Source organism: Bos indicus, chromosome 3, assembly GCF_029378745.1.
Source record: "Bos indicus isolate NIAB-ARS_2022 breed Sahiwal x Tharparkar chromosome 3, NIAB-ARS_B.indTharparkar_mat_pri_1.0, whole genome shotgun sequence".
NCBI lineage: Eukaryota > Metazoa > Chordata > Mammalia > Artiodactyla > Bovidae > Bos > Bos indicus.
In genome coordinates, this window is record NC_091762.1 from 58,663,319 (window position 1) to 58,680,832 (window position 17,514).

General features: G+C 39.0%; 1 protein-coding gene across 3 annotated transcripts in view; it reads left to right on the top strand.

Moving 5' to 3' along the window:
- Nucleotides 1–3,883: 3,883 nt before the first annotated feature.
- ZNHIT6 (zinc finger HIT-type containing 6) overlaps nucleotides 3,884–17,514 on the top strand; it is a 61,163-nt gene continuing 47,532 nt past the window's right edge. For 2 of the 3 annotated variants that reach the window (XR_011565819.1, XM_070786186.1), the window contains exons 1-5: nucleotides 3,884–4,721; nucleotides 5,856–5,921; nucleotides 6,008–6,114; nucleotides 6,203–6,288; nucleotides 13,250–13,353. Coding sequence is in view for 2 of the 3 variants with exons in the window: in XM_070786186.1 (XP_070642287.1) it covers nucleotides 4,066–4,721; nucleotides 5,856–5,921; nucleotides 6,008–6,114; nucleotides 6,203–6,288; nucleotides 13,250–13,353 (1,019 nt within the window). In the remaining variant the exon portion in view is untranslated. The remainder of the gene's footprint in view (nucleotides 4,722–5,855; nucleotides 5,922–6,007; nucleotides 6,115–6,202; nucleotides 6,289–13,249; nucleotides 13,354–17,514) is intronic. The other variant, XM_019957166.2, reaches the window with a different exon arrangement.

The following is a 17,514-nucleotide window of genomic DNA, read 5'->3' on the forward strand; positions in this document are numbered from 1 at the left end:
ATGTCTGACTCTTTGCAACCCTATGGACTGAAGGCTGCCAGGCCCCTCTGTCCATGTGATTCTCCAGGCAAGAATCCTGAAGTGGGTTGCCATTCCCTCCTTCAGGGGATCTTCCCCACCCAGGGATCAAACCTGCATTTCCTGCATTGTAGGCAGATTCTTCGGAGAAGGCAATGGCACCCCAGTCCAGTACTCTTGCCTGGAGAATCCCATGGACAGAGGAGCCTGGTAGGCTGCAGTCCATGGGGTCGCTAGGAGTCAGACACGACTGAGCGACTTCACTTTCACTTTTCACTGTCATGCATTGGAGAAGGAAATGGCAACCCACTCCAGTGTTCTTGCCTGGAGAATCCCAGGGACGGGGGAGCCTGGTGGGCTGCCGTCTCTGGGGTCGCACAGAGTTGGACACGACTGAAGCGACTTAGCAGCAGCAGCAGCAGCAGGCAGATTCTTTACCCCTGAGCCACCAGGGAGGCCCCATAACCTCTGATACCTCCATTAAAACTAGTCTTACAGTGTTAACTGTTTAACTCAGGTAAGTGATAAGCTGTGATGTTCTCAAGAATCCTTACTGATTTAACAATTTTCCCTCCAATGACCGTTAAAAAACACACAGAGATTACAAGAAAAAATGTAGGAAAACGACAAATATCCAAAATACTCCAAAGTGTTTTTACTTCTGGTGTCTGATTTGTAGTTTCACAACTTGGCCTGTAATCTTAAATGGAAATCCAGATGGTTTTATTCTCTTGAGGATAAACATATCCTCCTGTTACTATCTTCACCCAAATTTTGTCTTTAGCAAGGCCACGTGGATTCCTTGTTATTTAGCACTATTCCTAGCATAAACATGTAATCCGGCCTGCAAATCTGAGACAGACTGGGCCATGAGACCTGCGACCCTTTACTGCAGTGCTTGCACCTGGACAAAAGTCTCCTCCAGCAACAAAATACAAAGAAACCATAAGGGACTAAAAATATAACTTCCTGCATGGGCAGCTGAGGCAAATTATGAACAAGACAGAAAAAGACCAAAGACCCAACTACCACTTCTAAAGAGTCTGGAACAAAAGCAGGGAACTGTGCACACACCTGGCACACAGCTCCACCAAGGGGGTAAGCAGACCAACTAAGCCTCCCTTTAATCCTGGAACCCTATACCCACCCCTACCCTCACCCTATACAAGGACCCAGCTTGCCCTGGAGTACCCCTCCCCCATTCCCACCAGTGAGCAAAATCACCTGTTCCTTGCTTTCACTCCCAACAAAGCCGTGCCTGATTTTCTTGCCTGGTCTCTTAGCAATTTCTATTGATGAAGGAGTCAAACAAACCTGATCGGTAACAAGGTTACCAGTAAGGCTCTCTTTGACTCTATGGGCAGCTGGTACCTCCAAGTATCTCAAAAAAACACTGTCATGACTTCTCTGTAAGCCTCTTTACCTTCAGTTCAGTGGCTCAGTCGTGTCCGACTCCTTGCGACCCCATGAATTGCAGCACGCCAGGCCTCCCTGTCCATCACCAACTCCCGGAGTTCACTCAGACCCACATCCGTGGAGTCAGTGATGCCATCCAGCCATGTCATCATCTGTCGTGCCCTTCTCCTCTTGCCCCCAATCCCTCCCAGCATCAGGGTCTTTTGCAATGAGTCAACTCTAAACATGAAGTAGCCAAAGTACTGGAGTTTCAGCTTTAGCATCATTCCTTCCAAAGAAATCCCAGGGCTGATCTCCTGCAGAATGGACTGGTTGGATCTCCCTGCAGTCCAAGTGACTCTCAAGAGTCTTCTCCAACATTATAGTTCAAAAGCTTCAATTCTTCGGTGCTCAGCCTTCTTCACAGTCCAACACTCATATCCATAAATGACCACAGGAAAAACCATAGCCTTGACTAGATGGACCTTTGTTGGCAAAGTAATGTCTCTGCTTTTGAATATGCTATCTAGGTTGGTCATAACTTTCCTTCCAAGGAGCAAGCGTCTTTTAATTTCATGGCTGCAGTCACCATCTGTACTGATTTTGGAGCCCAAAAAAATAAAGTCTGACACTGTTTCCACTGTTTCCCCATCTATTTCCCATGAAGTGATGGGACCGGATGCCATGATCTTAGTTTTCTGAATGTTGAGCTTTAAGCCGACTTTTTCACTCTCCACTTTGACTTTCATCAAGAGGCTTTTTAGTTCCTCTTCACTTTCTGCCTTAAGGGTGGTGTCATCTGCATATCTGAGGTTACTGATATTCCTCCCGGCAATCTTGATTCCAGCTTGTGCTTCTTCCAGTCCAGCGTTTCTCATGATGTACTGTACATAGAAGTTAAATAAGCAGGGTGATAATATACAGGCTTGACGTACTCCTTTTCCTATTTTGAACCAGTCTGTCATTCCATGTCCAGTTCTAACTGTTGCTTCCTGACCTGCACACAGGTTTCTCAAGAGGCAGGTCAGGTGGTCTGGTATTCCCATCTCTTTCAGAATTTTCCACAGTTTATTGTGATCCACACAGTCAAAGGCTTTGGCATAGTCAATAAAGCAGAAATAGATGTTTTTCTGGAACTCTCTTGCTTTTTTGATGATCCAGCGGATGTTGGCAATTTGCTCTCTGGTTCCTCTGCCTTTTCTAAAACCAGCTTGAACACCTGGAAGTTCACAGTTCAAATATTGCTGAAGCCTGGCTTGGAGAATTTTGAGCATTACTTTACTAGCGTGTGAGATGAGTGCAATTGTGCAGTGGTTTGAGCGTTCTTTGGCATTGCCTTTCTTTGGGATTGGAATGAAAACTGACCTTTTCCAGTCCTGTGGCCACTGCTGAATTTTCCAAATTTGCTGGCATATTGAGTGTAGCACTTTCACAGCATCATCTTTCAGGATCTGAAATAGCTCAACTGGAATTCCATCACCTCCACTAGCTTTGTTCATAGTGATGCCTTCTAAGACCCATTTGACTTCACATACCAGGATGTCTGGCTCTAGGTGAGTGATTACACCATCGTGGTTATCAGTAGGTGATAACAATCTTTAAAAGTAACTGGCGGCTCAGTGGTGCCTGCAATGCAAAGACGCTGGAGATAGGAGTTCAACCCCTGGGTAGGGAAGATCCCCTGGAGAAGAAAATGGCAACCAATTTCAGTACTCTTGCCTGGAGTACAGAGGAGGAGCCTGGTGTACTTGCAAAAGAGTTGGAAATGACTTGGCGACTCAACAACACAACAACAAAAGTAACTGAAATGGATGCCAGGAAAGTTTTCCTTTATTGAGGGTTGTTTTGGGTTTTTTTCCCTATAAGTTCTAGGAAATCCTGGAGACTGATTTTTTGACCCTGTCTTTAAATATATGTGATATATATATTCTAAAGATAATTCAGTAGGATGCTGTAAATGGGGAACTGGCTGATGCCGGCTGTTATTGACAAATAACTGAAAGAATAAAAATAATGCCTTCTTTCTATCTGAAACCTCCTGGTAATAATAGAAACGATGTTGTTTGTTTCATCACTGCTAGCTTATTTCCATATATTATCACACGTAACATCAAAATACACTACAAGATTTATAATACCATCGTCTCTGGAGTACTGCTTAAGAAACTGAAGCATGGAAAGGAGTGCTATTAGATGTTTCTTCCATCTTCGTGCAAGCTTAGAACAGAACAGGGTAGGTCTTCACATTTGAACGCAGCGAGGATTTCGCCTCTCTCCCTTATCCTGAACTCCTCCGGTCTCTTAAAGCAGAAGCCTGTAGCCCCGTGCAGAAACCCTCCAAAGGAAGGGTTTGGTGAAACCCCGCCCCCGGGGCGGGATCGAAGTGGGCGTGGTCTCAAACGGATCCCGGGAAGATCTGTGCGGGACTACCACAGAGCCGTAAAGAGCTCCTTGAGTCGTGAAAGGGTACGGCGCGGAAGCGTTGCTTTACGACCGTTCGGACAGGCGCGCCGGGTCGGCGTTCACTGCTTGCTACTTCTGTGATATGCACGTGGGCCGCTCTTCGGGGTTTTGCAGGTAACTCAGCCCTCTTGGCGTGAACCAAACACATTGAAGGACGGTGTGGCAACGGAGGTCAAGGATCTTGAGCTGATGGATTTTGCTGCTGAAAGTGAAGAGATGTCGGGAGGAGGTCTCCAGAGTGAAGCTGAGGGGGCGCGGCTAAGTCTCGACACAGATCAAGAGAGAGTAAGGACTGAGGAGTCCGGCGATGGAGAGGCGGAGAATGGTCTGACCGGAATGGAGAAGACAAGGGCAGGGGAAGAAGAAAGTAGACGAAGAGCAGAGGAGATGCGAATGGACCTAACGGTTGTGAAGCAAGAAGTAATGGACTGGTCAGAAATGGTAGAAGGTACGCTGAATGGCCAGTGGGTAAAGCAGGAGGAGGACCGACATGAGGTGAAAGAGGAAAAACCAGGCACATTGGAGGTGAAGGAGGAGATGGATAGTAGTTTGATGGTAAAAGAAGAAAAGGTGGAAGAAACAGAGATAAAGGAAGAGAAAGTGAAGGTGAAGGAAGAAGTGATGGACTGGCTGGAAGTGAAGGAAGAGAAGAAAGATATCTTGGAGATTAAACGTGAGGAAGTGTCTCTTGATCAGAATATTAAAAAGGAGGAAATAATGGATGAAATGTATGTAAAAGAAGAGAAGTATTTCCCCAAAGAAGAAATGGTGGATTATACAAAGGTGAAAGAAGAGCCTCAGATAAATCCTTCAGTGGGCTCGAAGCGGAAACTGGCCATGTCAAGGTAGGGCAGAGCTGTGAAGGTCTTTTGTTGTCTGGGTTGAAAGAAACTACACGATCAGAAAGGTGTGGATTAATGAAAAATAAGCGCGAGTTTGGGCCGGGAGTCTGAGTGGTGGGGGGAGAGGCGATTAGGAAAGGAGGGTTTTGTCAGATAACAACAAATTCTGTGGAAATATGTGAGGTTGGTACTAGTGTCCAGTGGCCAAGTTAGGAAATGAAAATTCTTGGGACCAGAAAACCCCTGGACCAGTATCTGGCTTGACTTTGTATGCCCTTGGCTCAGTATTCCTTTGAGAGAGGATAGGTGTGAGGAACAGTCTAATAAAACCAACAAGGAAAAGTGGAGTAAGTTAAAATTAGGCAAAATACATTGTAACTCACTCAATTGGCTAGTTTCTCTATGGGTACTATGAACATTTATTGCTTTTGATTTGATTTCTTTATAGTGTGATCATGTGGCACCATAGGAAATAAGAGTAGTCAGATTCTCGGGACCATTTCTGTCTCGAATACAGTGAATCAACATGTAGTTTGCTTGTCTGTTTGTAGTTTGATTGTCATTGTACACTGATTGTCACTCAAGTGAAAGATCAGTTGGAGACAGATGATGGGTAGTAGTATTTCTAGAGTGTTTTGATGCCCATTCTCAGTTGGGTGAGGAACTGAGGAAGAAAGATGCAACTGCTGCTCTCTAAATTTGCCTGGGTCTTCTTTTTCTGAATGTGTCTGCCTTTAAGATATTTAAACAGCTCATGGATTGGACTTCTGGGTATGTGCACACACACAGTTGTTAACAGTGTCAGGCACTCCAAGTTCAAATATCAAAAAGCGATCTCATTGTCTGATTATTTAGAAAAGGAAGTCACAGTGAGGTAATTTTTTAAATTTGATACATGTTTTCTTGAATTACCTATCATTAAACAACATTGTAAATGTAGTGTCATTTAGAGATGGTTTCCTAGAGGAGAATTTTCTAATAATGTTTGACAGCTGTCCATTATTTCATTAGAGTTACTTGCATCTACTTTATTCACTGTGACTGCAGGTCTGTAAATTGTGATGGATTAAAAGTTTATAAATAAATATATAGAATTAATATTTGATAATCTATTAAGTTTCTTGTGGACTTTTGTAGATGTGAAACTTGTGGTACAGAAGAAGCAAAGTACAGATGTCCACGTTGTTTGCGGTATTCCTGCAGGTATATATGTAATTTTCTACCTTATTATCTCTGCCTGTATCCATTTTACCTCAAAGCATAAAAGTTCCTTCTCTTTGTCTCTTCAGTTTGCCCTGTGTAAAGAAACACAAAGCAGAACTAACATGTAATGGAGTTCGAGATAAAACTGCGTATGTTTCAATACAACAGTTTACAGAAATGAATCTCCTAAGTGGTAAGCCATCTTATGTATAGCAGATTGATGCTTCCTGGCCATAGGCATATACCATTTATTTATTTTTCTGTGTTTTTGAAATTTGTAGATTATCGATTTTTAGAAGATGTGGCAAGAACAGCAGACCATATTTCTAGAGATGCTTTCTTGAAAAGACCAATCAGCAATAAACATGTAAGTATTTCTTCTGTTCTTTTCCAGTTAGAATTTCTTCTAATCAAATAGATTCTTTTTTTTCTTTTTGCATTCAACAAATAATATATTAAGTGGCTACTATGATCCAGGGCTGTTCCAGTTGCTAGGGATACAGCAGTGACCAAAACAAAGTCCTTCCCCTTGTGGAACTTGTAGCGGGAGAGACAGGGGATGAGTACAGGAACAAATATAATTTCAGATAGAGTTAAGTGCATCTGAAAGATAAAGAGGACAACAGGAGGTTAAAGAAAATCAAAATGGTGTTTGTGGGTGAGGGAGGTTCTGAGAGTAGTCAGGAGAGTCTTCTCGGAGAGATGCCATCAAGCAGCAGTGTGAATGATGAGAAAGAGGCAGTCACGTGATCGTTTGAAGGACGACTTTACAGACAGAGACAAAAGCAGAAGTATAGAATGAATCAGGGTCAGAGTTAGTGTGTTTGAGGGCTTAAAAGAGGAGCCCAGTGACTGTAGCATAATTGAGTGAGGAGCATGTTGAACGGTGAGGTTAAAGAAACTGATGAAGTCTCCTAATGTATTCAAAGTAAAAATGGAGGCCATGGGAGGCAATTGAGCATGTTTGCTTTTTGAAAGATCACTCTTGAGGCTCTCTGGAAAGTGGACTTGAATAGGCAAGAGTGGAAGATTGGAAGCTGGGAGATCAGTTACAGAGCTATTGTTGTGGTTCTGGTCACAGATGATGCTGTTAGAATTATTGGGAAGTGATTAGATGTGTTTTTTTTAATTGGAGTATAGTTGCTTTACAATGTTGTATTAGTTTCTGCTGTACAGCAGAGTGAATCAGCAACATGTGTAAATGTATATCCTCTCTTCCTTGGATTGCCTTCCACTTAGATCACCACAGAGCAGAGTTCCCTATGCTATACAGGGGAAGTGATTATATTTGAGTTTTGAAAGAAGGGCTAATAAGACTTGCTATTTTAATAAACTTGTTATACTCTTTAATTTCTTTTTCATTCCTTAAGCACTGTGCAAAATGAAAAGCTTACATATTGGAAATATTTTCCAACTGCTATTGTTCTAAAAATTCTTTAATATTATTTAATCACATCACAGAATTATCTTTGGTTTTCAGAGACCATACTGGTATTGGAGTTGCAGAATTTTAATACTCTTTAAAGTATTTTATTGGTATTATTGGTACAGACATGACATTACACATGTCTGAAAGAAAAATTACCATATATCAAGTTTTTTTTTTTCTTGAGCTTAATTAAACATCATTAAATTATATAGTTAAAGGATAAACTGCTTTTTAAATATTTTCTTTTTATGAAATATGGCACGCATATAAAAAAGCATAAAATAGAAATATACCATTTAATAATAATTATGGAGTGAGCATCCATGTAGCTACCACCTAGATCTAGAATTAGAACATAACCAGCTTCTCAAGAATTCCTACCACCATGTTATGCCCATCCCTGAACCATTCTTATTTCTGGGTTTTCTGTAATAAATTTTATGAACAATGCTATAGTGAACACTTTTGTTTAGGAATTGTGGTTTGCTTATGCATATGTTTTTCTGGAGTTCATACCTAGGAGTGAAATTGCTTTGTTGTGGAGTATGCATATCTTCAATTTGACTGTATGTTACCAAAATATTTTTCAAAGTGGTGATGCCAGATTATACTCACAGTATTTAAGTATACCTGTTGTCACATCCTCTCCAGATTCTTGACTTGGTCATAGTTTTTAAGCTTTTGTCAGTTTGATGGCTTTGTTACTTTATTATGATTTTTAATCTACAGTTGTCCAATTCTTAATGAGATTGAAAGTGACAGTAAAAGTCGCTCAGTTGTGTCCAACTCTTTGCGACCCCATGGACTATACAGTCCATGGAATTCTCCAGGCCAGAATACTGGAGTGGGTAGCCTATCCCTTCTCCAGTGGATCTTCCCGACCCAGGAGTTGAACTGGGATCTCCTGCATTGCAGGTGGATTCTTTACCCACTGAGCTATCAAGGAAGCCTCTTAATGAGATTGAGCACCTTTCAAATATTTTATTGGCCTTTGGATATTCCCCTTTGTGGTGTATGCCTGTTAAGTCTTTGTTCATCTTGTCTTTGGTCTGTTGTTTTTTCCTATTGGTTTTCTTTGTATTTTTAGATGCTGATGTTGATTGTGTATGTTATAAATCCTTTGATTCTGTGGCTTGTGTTTGTACTCTTTTTCATTTCTTACGGTAAACAGCTTTTTTAAATTTTAATGTAGTACAAATTGTCTTGTGTTTCCTTTATAGTTAATAGTTTTATGTGTTTTTAAAGAAATCCTTCCCTTCCTTGAGGTTATGAAGCTATTCTCCTGTAATGATTTTCTGAAAGCTTTGTAATATCACATCTCACATTTATGTCTGTAAACATGGAACTGATTTTTGTCTATCATGTGAAGTAGAGGTCCTATTTAATTTTCCAAATGAATAATCTCCTTTTTCTAGCACCAGTTATTGAAAAGTTCACCCTTTCTCCACTGCTTTGCGGGACCATCTCTGTTATATATCAGGCATCCACATATGCTTGGCCTGTTTGTTTCTGGCCTGTCTGTTCTATTCTGTTAAACCTCTTGTCTCTTGCAACTATTGTAGTCTTTGCTGAACTCACTGAAGAAGTCAATCTTCTCACTTTGTTCATTGTTTAGATTAGACCATAGCCATTTTTCTAGAATATTTTCTAGAATATTGTCTGAAATACAGATGTGGCTCTTTGTAACTTAATACAAATAAGAAAAACCAGCCAACTGATTTATAGTCCTACCTTCCCCACTTGGGTATTTTGATTGGATTTGCATTTATTTTGTAGAGTTACTTGGGTGATTGGATTTTACGGCATTGAATATTTAAATCCTTGATTGTTGTATCTCTGAATTTATTTGGGTCTTTAACATCTCTGTAATTTTCTTAGTGAAGGTCTTGCACATTTTTTGTTAGACTTATTCTTGAGCACTTTATTTTTTCTTAGTATTTTAAATAGTATTTTCTTTTAAAATTTTTTATTATCTCTTTGCTGGTATTCAGGAATGAAAGTTTTTGTTGTTGTCCATTTTATGGTAGTAGCCATATTAAAATCTATTCCAATACCTTATCTATAGATTTTTTGAGGTTTTCTCTATAAACAGTTCATCACAATTTGTGTCTAGCTTTCTGTCCTTATTCTTTTATCTCTTTTTCTTACCTTGTTAGAATAGCAAGAACTTCAGTAATGTAAAATAGTAGTGATGATAGTAGATATTTAAAGTCCACTCCTGAGTTTGATGATTTGCTCGAGGGGTTCACAGGATGCAACGTGCAATTGAACTCATGGCTAAAGTTTATTACAGTGAAAGGATACAGAGCAAACTTTGCAAAAGGAAAATGTGTATGGGGCCAAGCCTGTAGGAATCCAGCCACAAGCTTCCCAAATTCCTCTCCTATTGGAGTCATACAATACACAGTTAATTTCCTCAGGCAATGGGTTGTGATAACTAATGTTTAAAGTTTATTGTCTACCAGGGAAACTCATTAGAGACTCAGTGCCCAAGGTTTTTATGGGGACTAGTTGCAGAAACACCCTTACCCTAGCAGTTGCCAAGTTCCATACACCCAGAAGGAAAGCAGATAAAAACCACATTTTTGTACAATTTCAGCATAATGAAGCAGAACCTACCGTTTTTCATACCATTTTAGGAGAAATTTTTTGTCAGTGTAGGGTCCATTTACCAGTCAGTCAAATTGCCAAACTCCAGCCAAGAGCAAACCTTGCCAACAGAACTTTCTAAGGATAAGTTTCAGGCCTCTTATGTTAGCTCTTTTCTGTCTTTGTTTTGTAACCCTGATCATAGAGGGAAAAGTTTTAAGATTTCACCATGTTTACTTTTCAGTTTGTGGGTATAGTTTGATATCTAGATTAAAGAAGTTCTGTTCCCAGTTTGCTAACACATGTTAACATGAATCATGGTTATATTTTATCAAATGTTTTTTCTATATTTTATTATTATTTTAATATATAATATTCTAATAAGAATATGAATAATAATCTTTTAGGTGATTTTCTATTTTAAGCTAAACTTGCATGGTGTATTATTATCATATCATGCTTTTTATACTTTGCAGAATTCCGTTGTGTTATACGTGTGTACACATTATCCTTTCATTCATTTTGCATTTCTGTTCATGAGTGAGATAACTTCTAATTTTCCTTTTTGGTATTCTTAAGTTTCTCTATTGATGTGATTCCAGTTTCATAAAATTATTTGCTGATATTTCCATTTTGTTCTTAAATACATTAACATTGGGATTATTTCTCCCTTGGGAGTTTGATATAATTTTTTAATAGGCTACAGAAGTTTATTCTTTACCATTAATGGGACTGTTCGGGTTTTCTCTGTCTCACGTCATTATTTTGTCTTAAGACTACATTTTCCTAGGAATTTGTTCATTTTACCTAACTTTTCCAATGTATTGGCATAAAGTTCTTCATAACATTTTCTTTAATGTGTCTGTAGGAAATGTAGTATTATCATTTGTGATATTGCTTACTTGTGTCTTTTTTTCTAGATCAGTTGCTATTACAGATTCCTTTTCTATTTAGTTACTGTGTCCTCTTGACTTCTGTTATATCCTTTATTATTTTTAGCTTAATTGCATTATGGTCAAAGAACATATTTTTTTCTGAGTTCATTTTTTAAAAAATACATTAAGACTTGTGTTTATGTCCCAGCATATAGTCAAATTTTGTAACGTTCCCTGTTTTCTTGGAGGAGCGGGGGAGGTATTCTGCAATTGCTAAATGTCTTATTCTAAACATATTCCTTTTAGGTCAGGTTTGTTAAATACATTGTTCAAATTATAACATTTCTGATTTTCTCTTTGTTTGTTTCTTTCTTCTACCAGTTACTGAGAGACATATTTTAATACTTCCCAATAGATAAAATCATCAGGATTTGTATGTTTCTCCTTGTGGATCAGGTAGCTTTGCTTCATATGCTTTAAGGGTACGTTATTAGATGCATACTTCAGGAAATTATTGGTGTATTTAACCTTTGGCCCTATGTTGTAACCCTTTTTGTCTCTAGCTTTTTGTGTTTTTGTCTGTTTTTAAACTATTTCCCTCCTTTGGTGTATTTTGTCCTTCACTTTTACGTTAGGCCTTTCTGTGTCCTTATGTTCTGTGTGTCTTTTCAAAATACCATATTGTTGATTTCTAGTTTTTCTCCATTCTGACAATCTGTAACTCTTAACTGAATCTCTTTTTCTCTTTTGGTTCCTGTGTACTGAGGCTTACTTTCTTCTTTTTTTTTTCATTGTGGTGGCTTCTGTTGCAGAGCTCAGACTCTACAGGGCATCGGCTTTAGTGGTTGCAGCGTACAGCTCAGCACCTGTGGCACTTGGGCTTAGTTGCCCCTTGGCATATAGGATCTTAGTCCCCTAACCAGGGATCAAACCTGCATTGGCAGGCGGATTCTTAATCACTAGACCACCAGGGAAGATCCCCTGATTTTCTTATATTGGTTATGCTTATTTATTTTTTGTTGAGTACTCCTTTTATTTTTCCCTTTAAAAATTACTTATGAGAATTGTTTGAAGGCTGGAATAAATAAATAGGCCTTCTTTTATTCTACCAGATACCTAGAAGCATTGCAGATCTAGGCTATCTTAAACCAGGTTGAAGGCTTAAGATTACATTAATCCCAAAGCAAGGCAAATCATTTCAAGTCTGAGCATGAACTGCCATGACCAGGCTAGACGATTTCTAATGGATTTTTCTTTTTCCCCCTGTTCCAGTCAGACTAATAAAAAAAATTCCTAGCATGCTCTGGTGACCCTTATCCTGAGGGTGTATCATTCTGTGACTCAGTTTCATTTCATTTGAGAGGAGTTTCCACAAACATTACTAGATCTTGACTGTCTTGCTGAGGAGGCTCTAGAAAGGGGAAGCCTATATTTGCCATAATTAGCAAAAGTGGCTTCAGTGCTTTTTGCTTACTTCTCTGAGTTTCACTTTTCATTAAATATTGGCCTGTAGTTTCCCATTTCTGTCAGCTCTTCAATGCTTTTAAGGTGATCTTTGAAAATATTTACACAAATATATATAGCAAATAGCATTCTTAGATGTTTTCCATAGGAGAGTTGGGTCCTTATAATCACCGTCATTACTGAAACCAAAGTTTATGCACTGTGAAATTGCATGTAATTTCTTAAGTCATTTTCTTACTGACCCTCCCTTCCTCTTGACTTGACTTGATTGTCTAACTCTGTACATTGCAAAGTCTAGATGCCACTCACTTAAAAAGTTGCATTTATATTTTGCCACTTCTTTGAGTGATCTTTCTTCTTCGTTGATGATATTACTTCCTTCAGTACTCTCTGGAGTTGACTAATTCAGCTCAACCAACCTACGTGGTCAGTGGAATAATACATGTCAGAGCTAGAATTCTCATACCTCATTTTGTACATCCTACATCAGTGGCTACTTTTAAGTTAAGCCTTGTACTCGGCAGCGCCATAGTTCCTTCCCTGAATGAGCTACCTGCCTAGTAATAGAAGCAGGCATATATACAGCCAACTATGGTATGAAACCATCAGTAAAAAAGAAGAAAAAAAAAAACTATATAGGTAATCCCTGTGATTGCTAAAACCTGTATGTTTTTAAAATCCCCATGAAATTCTTCTTTTGCCTTATAGGATATATGGTTAAAAGCACAGACTGCAGTTAGACAGACCTGGATTTAAATGTAGGCTTTACATCTCTAAAATAGCAGAAATGAGAGTAATAATAGTACCTGCTTCATAATATTGTGAGGATTAAATGATATTTTGCTGTTTATTGTAGTTTGTGAAGCATAAGTATTCGATAAATCTTAACTTACATTTTAAACACTGTTTTATGTGCTTTTGGAATTTAAGCTATTTGAAAATTAATTTGTCTGTTTGTTTTTGTTTGTTAGATGTACTTTATGAAAAATCGTGCTCGAAAGCAAGGTATTAATTTAAAACTTCTACCCAATGGATTCACAAAAAGAAAAGAAAATTCAACATTTTTTGATAAGAAGTAAGTTTCTGACTTCTTTTTTAGTATATTAGATGTTCTTATTAGATGAGGAGCATCTTTTAAGCTTTGATTTGCTTGGAACATTGCTCCTCAAAGTGTGGCCTATGAGATGTTTGTCATTGATTGGTAGAGGACAAGATGACTGCAGAAACTGGACTTAAGCATTTAAGAACTTATGCTAGTTTTATGTCATGTGACTTTAACATTTTTGGTTTGCTCCCTGTGTGTTTGAGAGAGAGAGATGGAGAGAGAGAAGGTAGCGTGTATATGTATATATCTTTCTCTCTGAGACCTAAAATACCATCAAAGTATTTCAGAAGCTTCAAGGACAAAATAAGAAGTCAAAGCAGAATTTCTGCATATTTTTAACCAGAGGAGCTTGACTTTTATACTCTTTTCTACTTTGGAATTCCAAATAGTAATTCATTTGTGAGTGAGTGATGGAGAAGAAGGGAAACTTGGAAAACATTTACTCTAGAAAATCTGAATAGAGATAATACATTAGAGATTAGTTTCTTGCTCTCTGAAATTGCTAGGTCAAAAAGGCCCCATTCGTACAGAGGAGAACAGGATCCCAAAGTACTGTAAGTAGCCCATTAAATTATTAGGTAATACCTTTACAAAGTCAAGATTCTGGTTTAGAGTCAAAAAGCCTGAGTGAGTCCCTCCCGCTTTATTTTTTTTTTATTATTTTATTTTATTTTTAAACTTTATTAGTTTTGCCAAATATTGAAATGAATCCATCACAGGTATACATGTGTTCCCCATCCTGAACCCTGAGTGAGTCCCTCCCACTTTAGTCTCTTAGTAACTGCAAGGCCTTGAACAAATTACTTCCTTTCTCCGGACTCTGTCTGTATAATGGTGGGGGTTGAACTAGGTAACGCTCAGTTCAGTTCAGTCGCTCAGTCGTGTCCGACTCTTTGCGACCCCATGAATCGCAGCACGCCAGGCCTCCCTGTCCATCACCAACTCCCAGAGTTCACTCAGACTCACGTCCATCGAGTCAGTGATGCCATCCAGCCATCTCATCCTCTGTCGTCCCCTTCTCCTCCTGCCTCCAATCCCTCCCAGCATCAGAGTCTTTTCCAATGAGTCAACTCTTCTTACGAGGTGGCCAAGGTACTGGAGTTTCAGCTTTAGCATCATTCCTTCCAAAGAAATCCCAGGGCTGATCTCCTTTAGGATGATTGGATCTCCTTGCAGTCCAAGGGACTCTCAAGAGTCTTCTCCAACACCACAGTTCAAAAGCATCAATTCTTCAGCACTCAGCTTTCTTCACAGTCCAACTCGCACATCCATACATGACCACAGGAAAAACCATACCCTTGACTAGATGGACCTTTGTTGGCAAAATTATGTCTCTGCTTTTGAATATGCTATCTAGGTTGGTCATAACTTTCCTTCCAAGGAGCAAGCGTCCTTTAATTTCATGGCTGCAGTCACCATCTGCACTGATTTTGGAGCCCAAAAAAAAAAGTCTGACACTGTTTCCACTGTTTCCCCATCTATTTCCCATGAAGTGATGGGACCGGATGCCATGATCTTAGTTTTCTGAATGTTGAGCTTTAAGCCAACTTTTTCTCTCTCCACTTTCACCTTCATCAAGAGGCTTTTTAGTTCCTCTTCACTTTCTGCCTTAAGGGTGGTGTCATCTGCATATCTGAGGTTATTGATATTTCTCCCGGCAATCTTGATTCCAGCTTGTGTTTCTTCCAGTCCAGCGTTTCTCATGATGTACTCTGCATATAAGTTAAATAAGCAGGGTGACAATATACAGCCTTGACGTACTCCTTTTCCTATTTGGAACCAGTCTGTTGTTCCATGTCCAGTTCTAACTGTTGCTTCCTGACCTGCACACAGGTTTCTCAAGAGGCAGGTCAGGTGGTCTGGTATTCCCATCTCTTGAAGAATTTTCCACAGTTTATTGTGATCCACACAGTCCAAGGCTTTGGCATAGTCAATAAAGCAGAAATAGAGGTTTTTCTAGAACTCTCTTGCTTTTTAGATGATCCAGCAGATGTTGGCAATTTGATCTCTGGTTCCTCTGCCTTTTCTAAAACCAGCTTGAACATCTGGAAGTTCACGGTTCACGTATTACTGAAGCCTGGCTTGGAGAATTTTGAGCATCACTTTACTAGCATGTGAGATGAGTGCAATTGTGTGGTAGTTTGAACATTCTTTGGCATTACCTTTCTTTGGGATTGGAATAAAAACTGACCTTTTCCAGTCCCATGGCCACTGCTGAGTTTTCCCAATTTGCTGGCATATTGAATGTAGCACTTTCACAGCATCATCTTTCAGGATTTGAAATAGCTCCACTGGAATTCCATCACCTCCACTAGCTTTGTTCGTAGTGATGCTTTCTAAGGCCCACTTGACTTCACATTCCAGGATGTCTGGCTCTAGGTGAGTGATCACACTATCGTGATTATCTGGGTCATGAAGATCTTTTTTGTACAGTTCTTTTGTGTATTCTTGCCACCTCTTCTTAATATCTTCTGCTTCTGTTAGGTCTCTACCATTTCTGTCCTTTATCGAGCCCATCTTTGCATGATATGTTCCCTTGGTATCTCTAATTTTCTTGAAGAGATCTCTAGTCTTTCCCATTCTGTTGTTTTCCTCTATTTCTTTGCATCGATCGCTGAGGAAGGCTTTCTTATCTCTCCTTGCTATTCTTTGGAACTCTGCATTCAGATGTTTGTGTCTTTCCTTTTCTCCTTTGCTTTTCCCTTCTCTTCTTTTCACAACTATTACAGGAGCTGACTGTGGCTCAGATCATGAACTCCTTATTGCCAAATTCAGACGTAAATTGAAGAAAGTAGGGAAAACCACTAGACCATTCAGGTATGACCTAAATCAAATCCCTTATGATTATACAATGGAAGTGAGAAATAGATTTAAGGAACTAGATCTGATAGATAGGGTGCCTGATGAACTATGGACGGAGGTTCGTGACATTGTACAAGAGACAGGGATCAACACCATCCTCATGGAAAAGAAATGCAAAAAAGCAAAATGGCTGTCTGAGGAGGCCTTACAAATAGCTGTGAAAACGTAACGCTACTGTTCCCTTAAAATTTTACTACGTAAATTAAAAAAACTGAACCATCAGAACTATCATTATTCTAAAAATCTTCCATCTTTTCAACAGATATTATATTTTTAGAGAATGGTGTTATCCAGTTATATATTTCAAAACAGATAGTTATAAAGGTGGTTTTCTCTTTTCTTGGTTGGTTTCCAAGATTATAGTAATATTTTGCATTTATCAGACTTCCCTGGTAGCTCAGAGCGTAGTCTGCCTGCAGTGCGGGAGACCAGCTTTGATCCCTGGGTAGGGAAGATCCCCTGGAGAAGGAAAAAGCAACACACTCCAGTATTCTTGCCTGGAAAATCCCATGAATGGGGGAGCCTGGCAGGCTAAAGTTCATGGGGTCGCAAAGAGTCAGACACGACTGAGCGACTTCACTTTGCATTTATCAAATATGAGATAATTCTTTTGTGTGTTTTGAAACTGACATAGAAATTGACATGATTTGTTTGAAATTTAAAGTAACTGGTTTGTGCCTTCTGAAATATAAAATGTATTCCTGTTTTATGAAAGAAAACATTCAGAGCCTCAAATGTAAAACTTTGAGGTCTTTAGATACATAAATGTTTGTGGGAAGTTTTTTCCAAGACTACTACATTCAGTGTATTTTCTGGGTTTAGATTACAAATTTATGCTGTTATTTTGGAATTCCTCATCTGTGAAGTAGCAAATCAGACTCTTCTTGCATTATGCCTTTTACTCATGAATTTACAATGATTTGGGCTTGATGTTTTTATATTTTTAGTGTCTTGCCATGAAGAGATTAGCAACATAGAACACAATAGACTTTAATTAGTTTTTCAGCTGTTTTCACCTCTGTAAAATGGAGCTAATGATAGCTACTGTGTAGTCCTGACCTCAGTGTGTTAATTTACCTAGACACTAACCTGAATGCAGGAAGAAATCAGCACATAGTAGCAATTGTAAAAGTAATAAACCCTCAGCATAAAGAGTTTAAAGGAAAAATAGCAAGTGTAATTCCACTATGTAGAGACAACCAATGATAATGTTTCCTTCTCATCATGTTTGCTTCTTTTTTTCAATTAATAAAATATAATATCCTTACA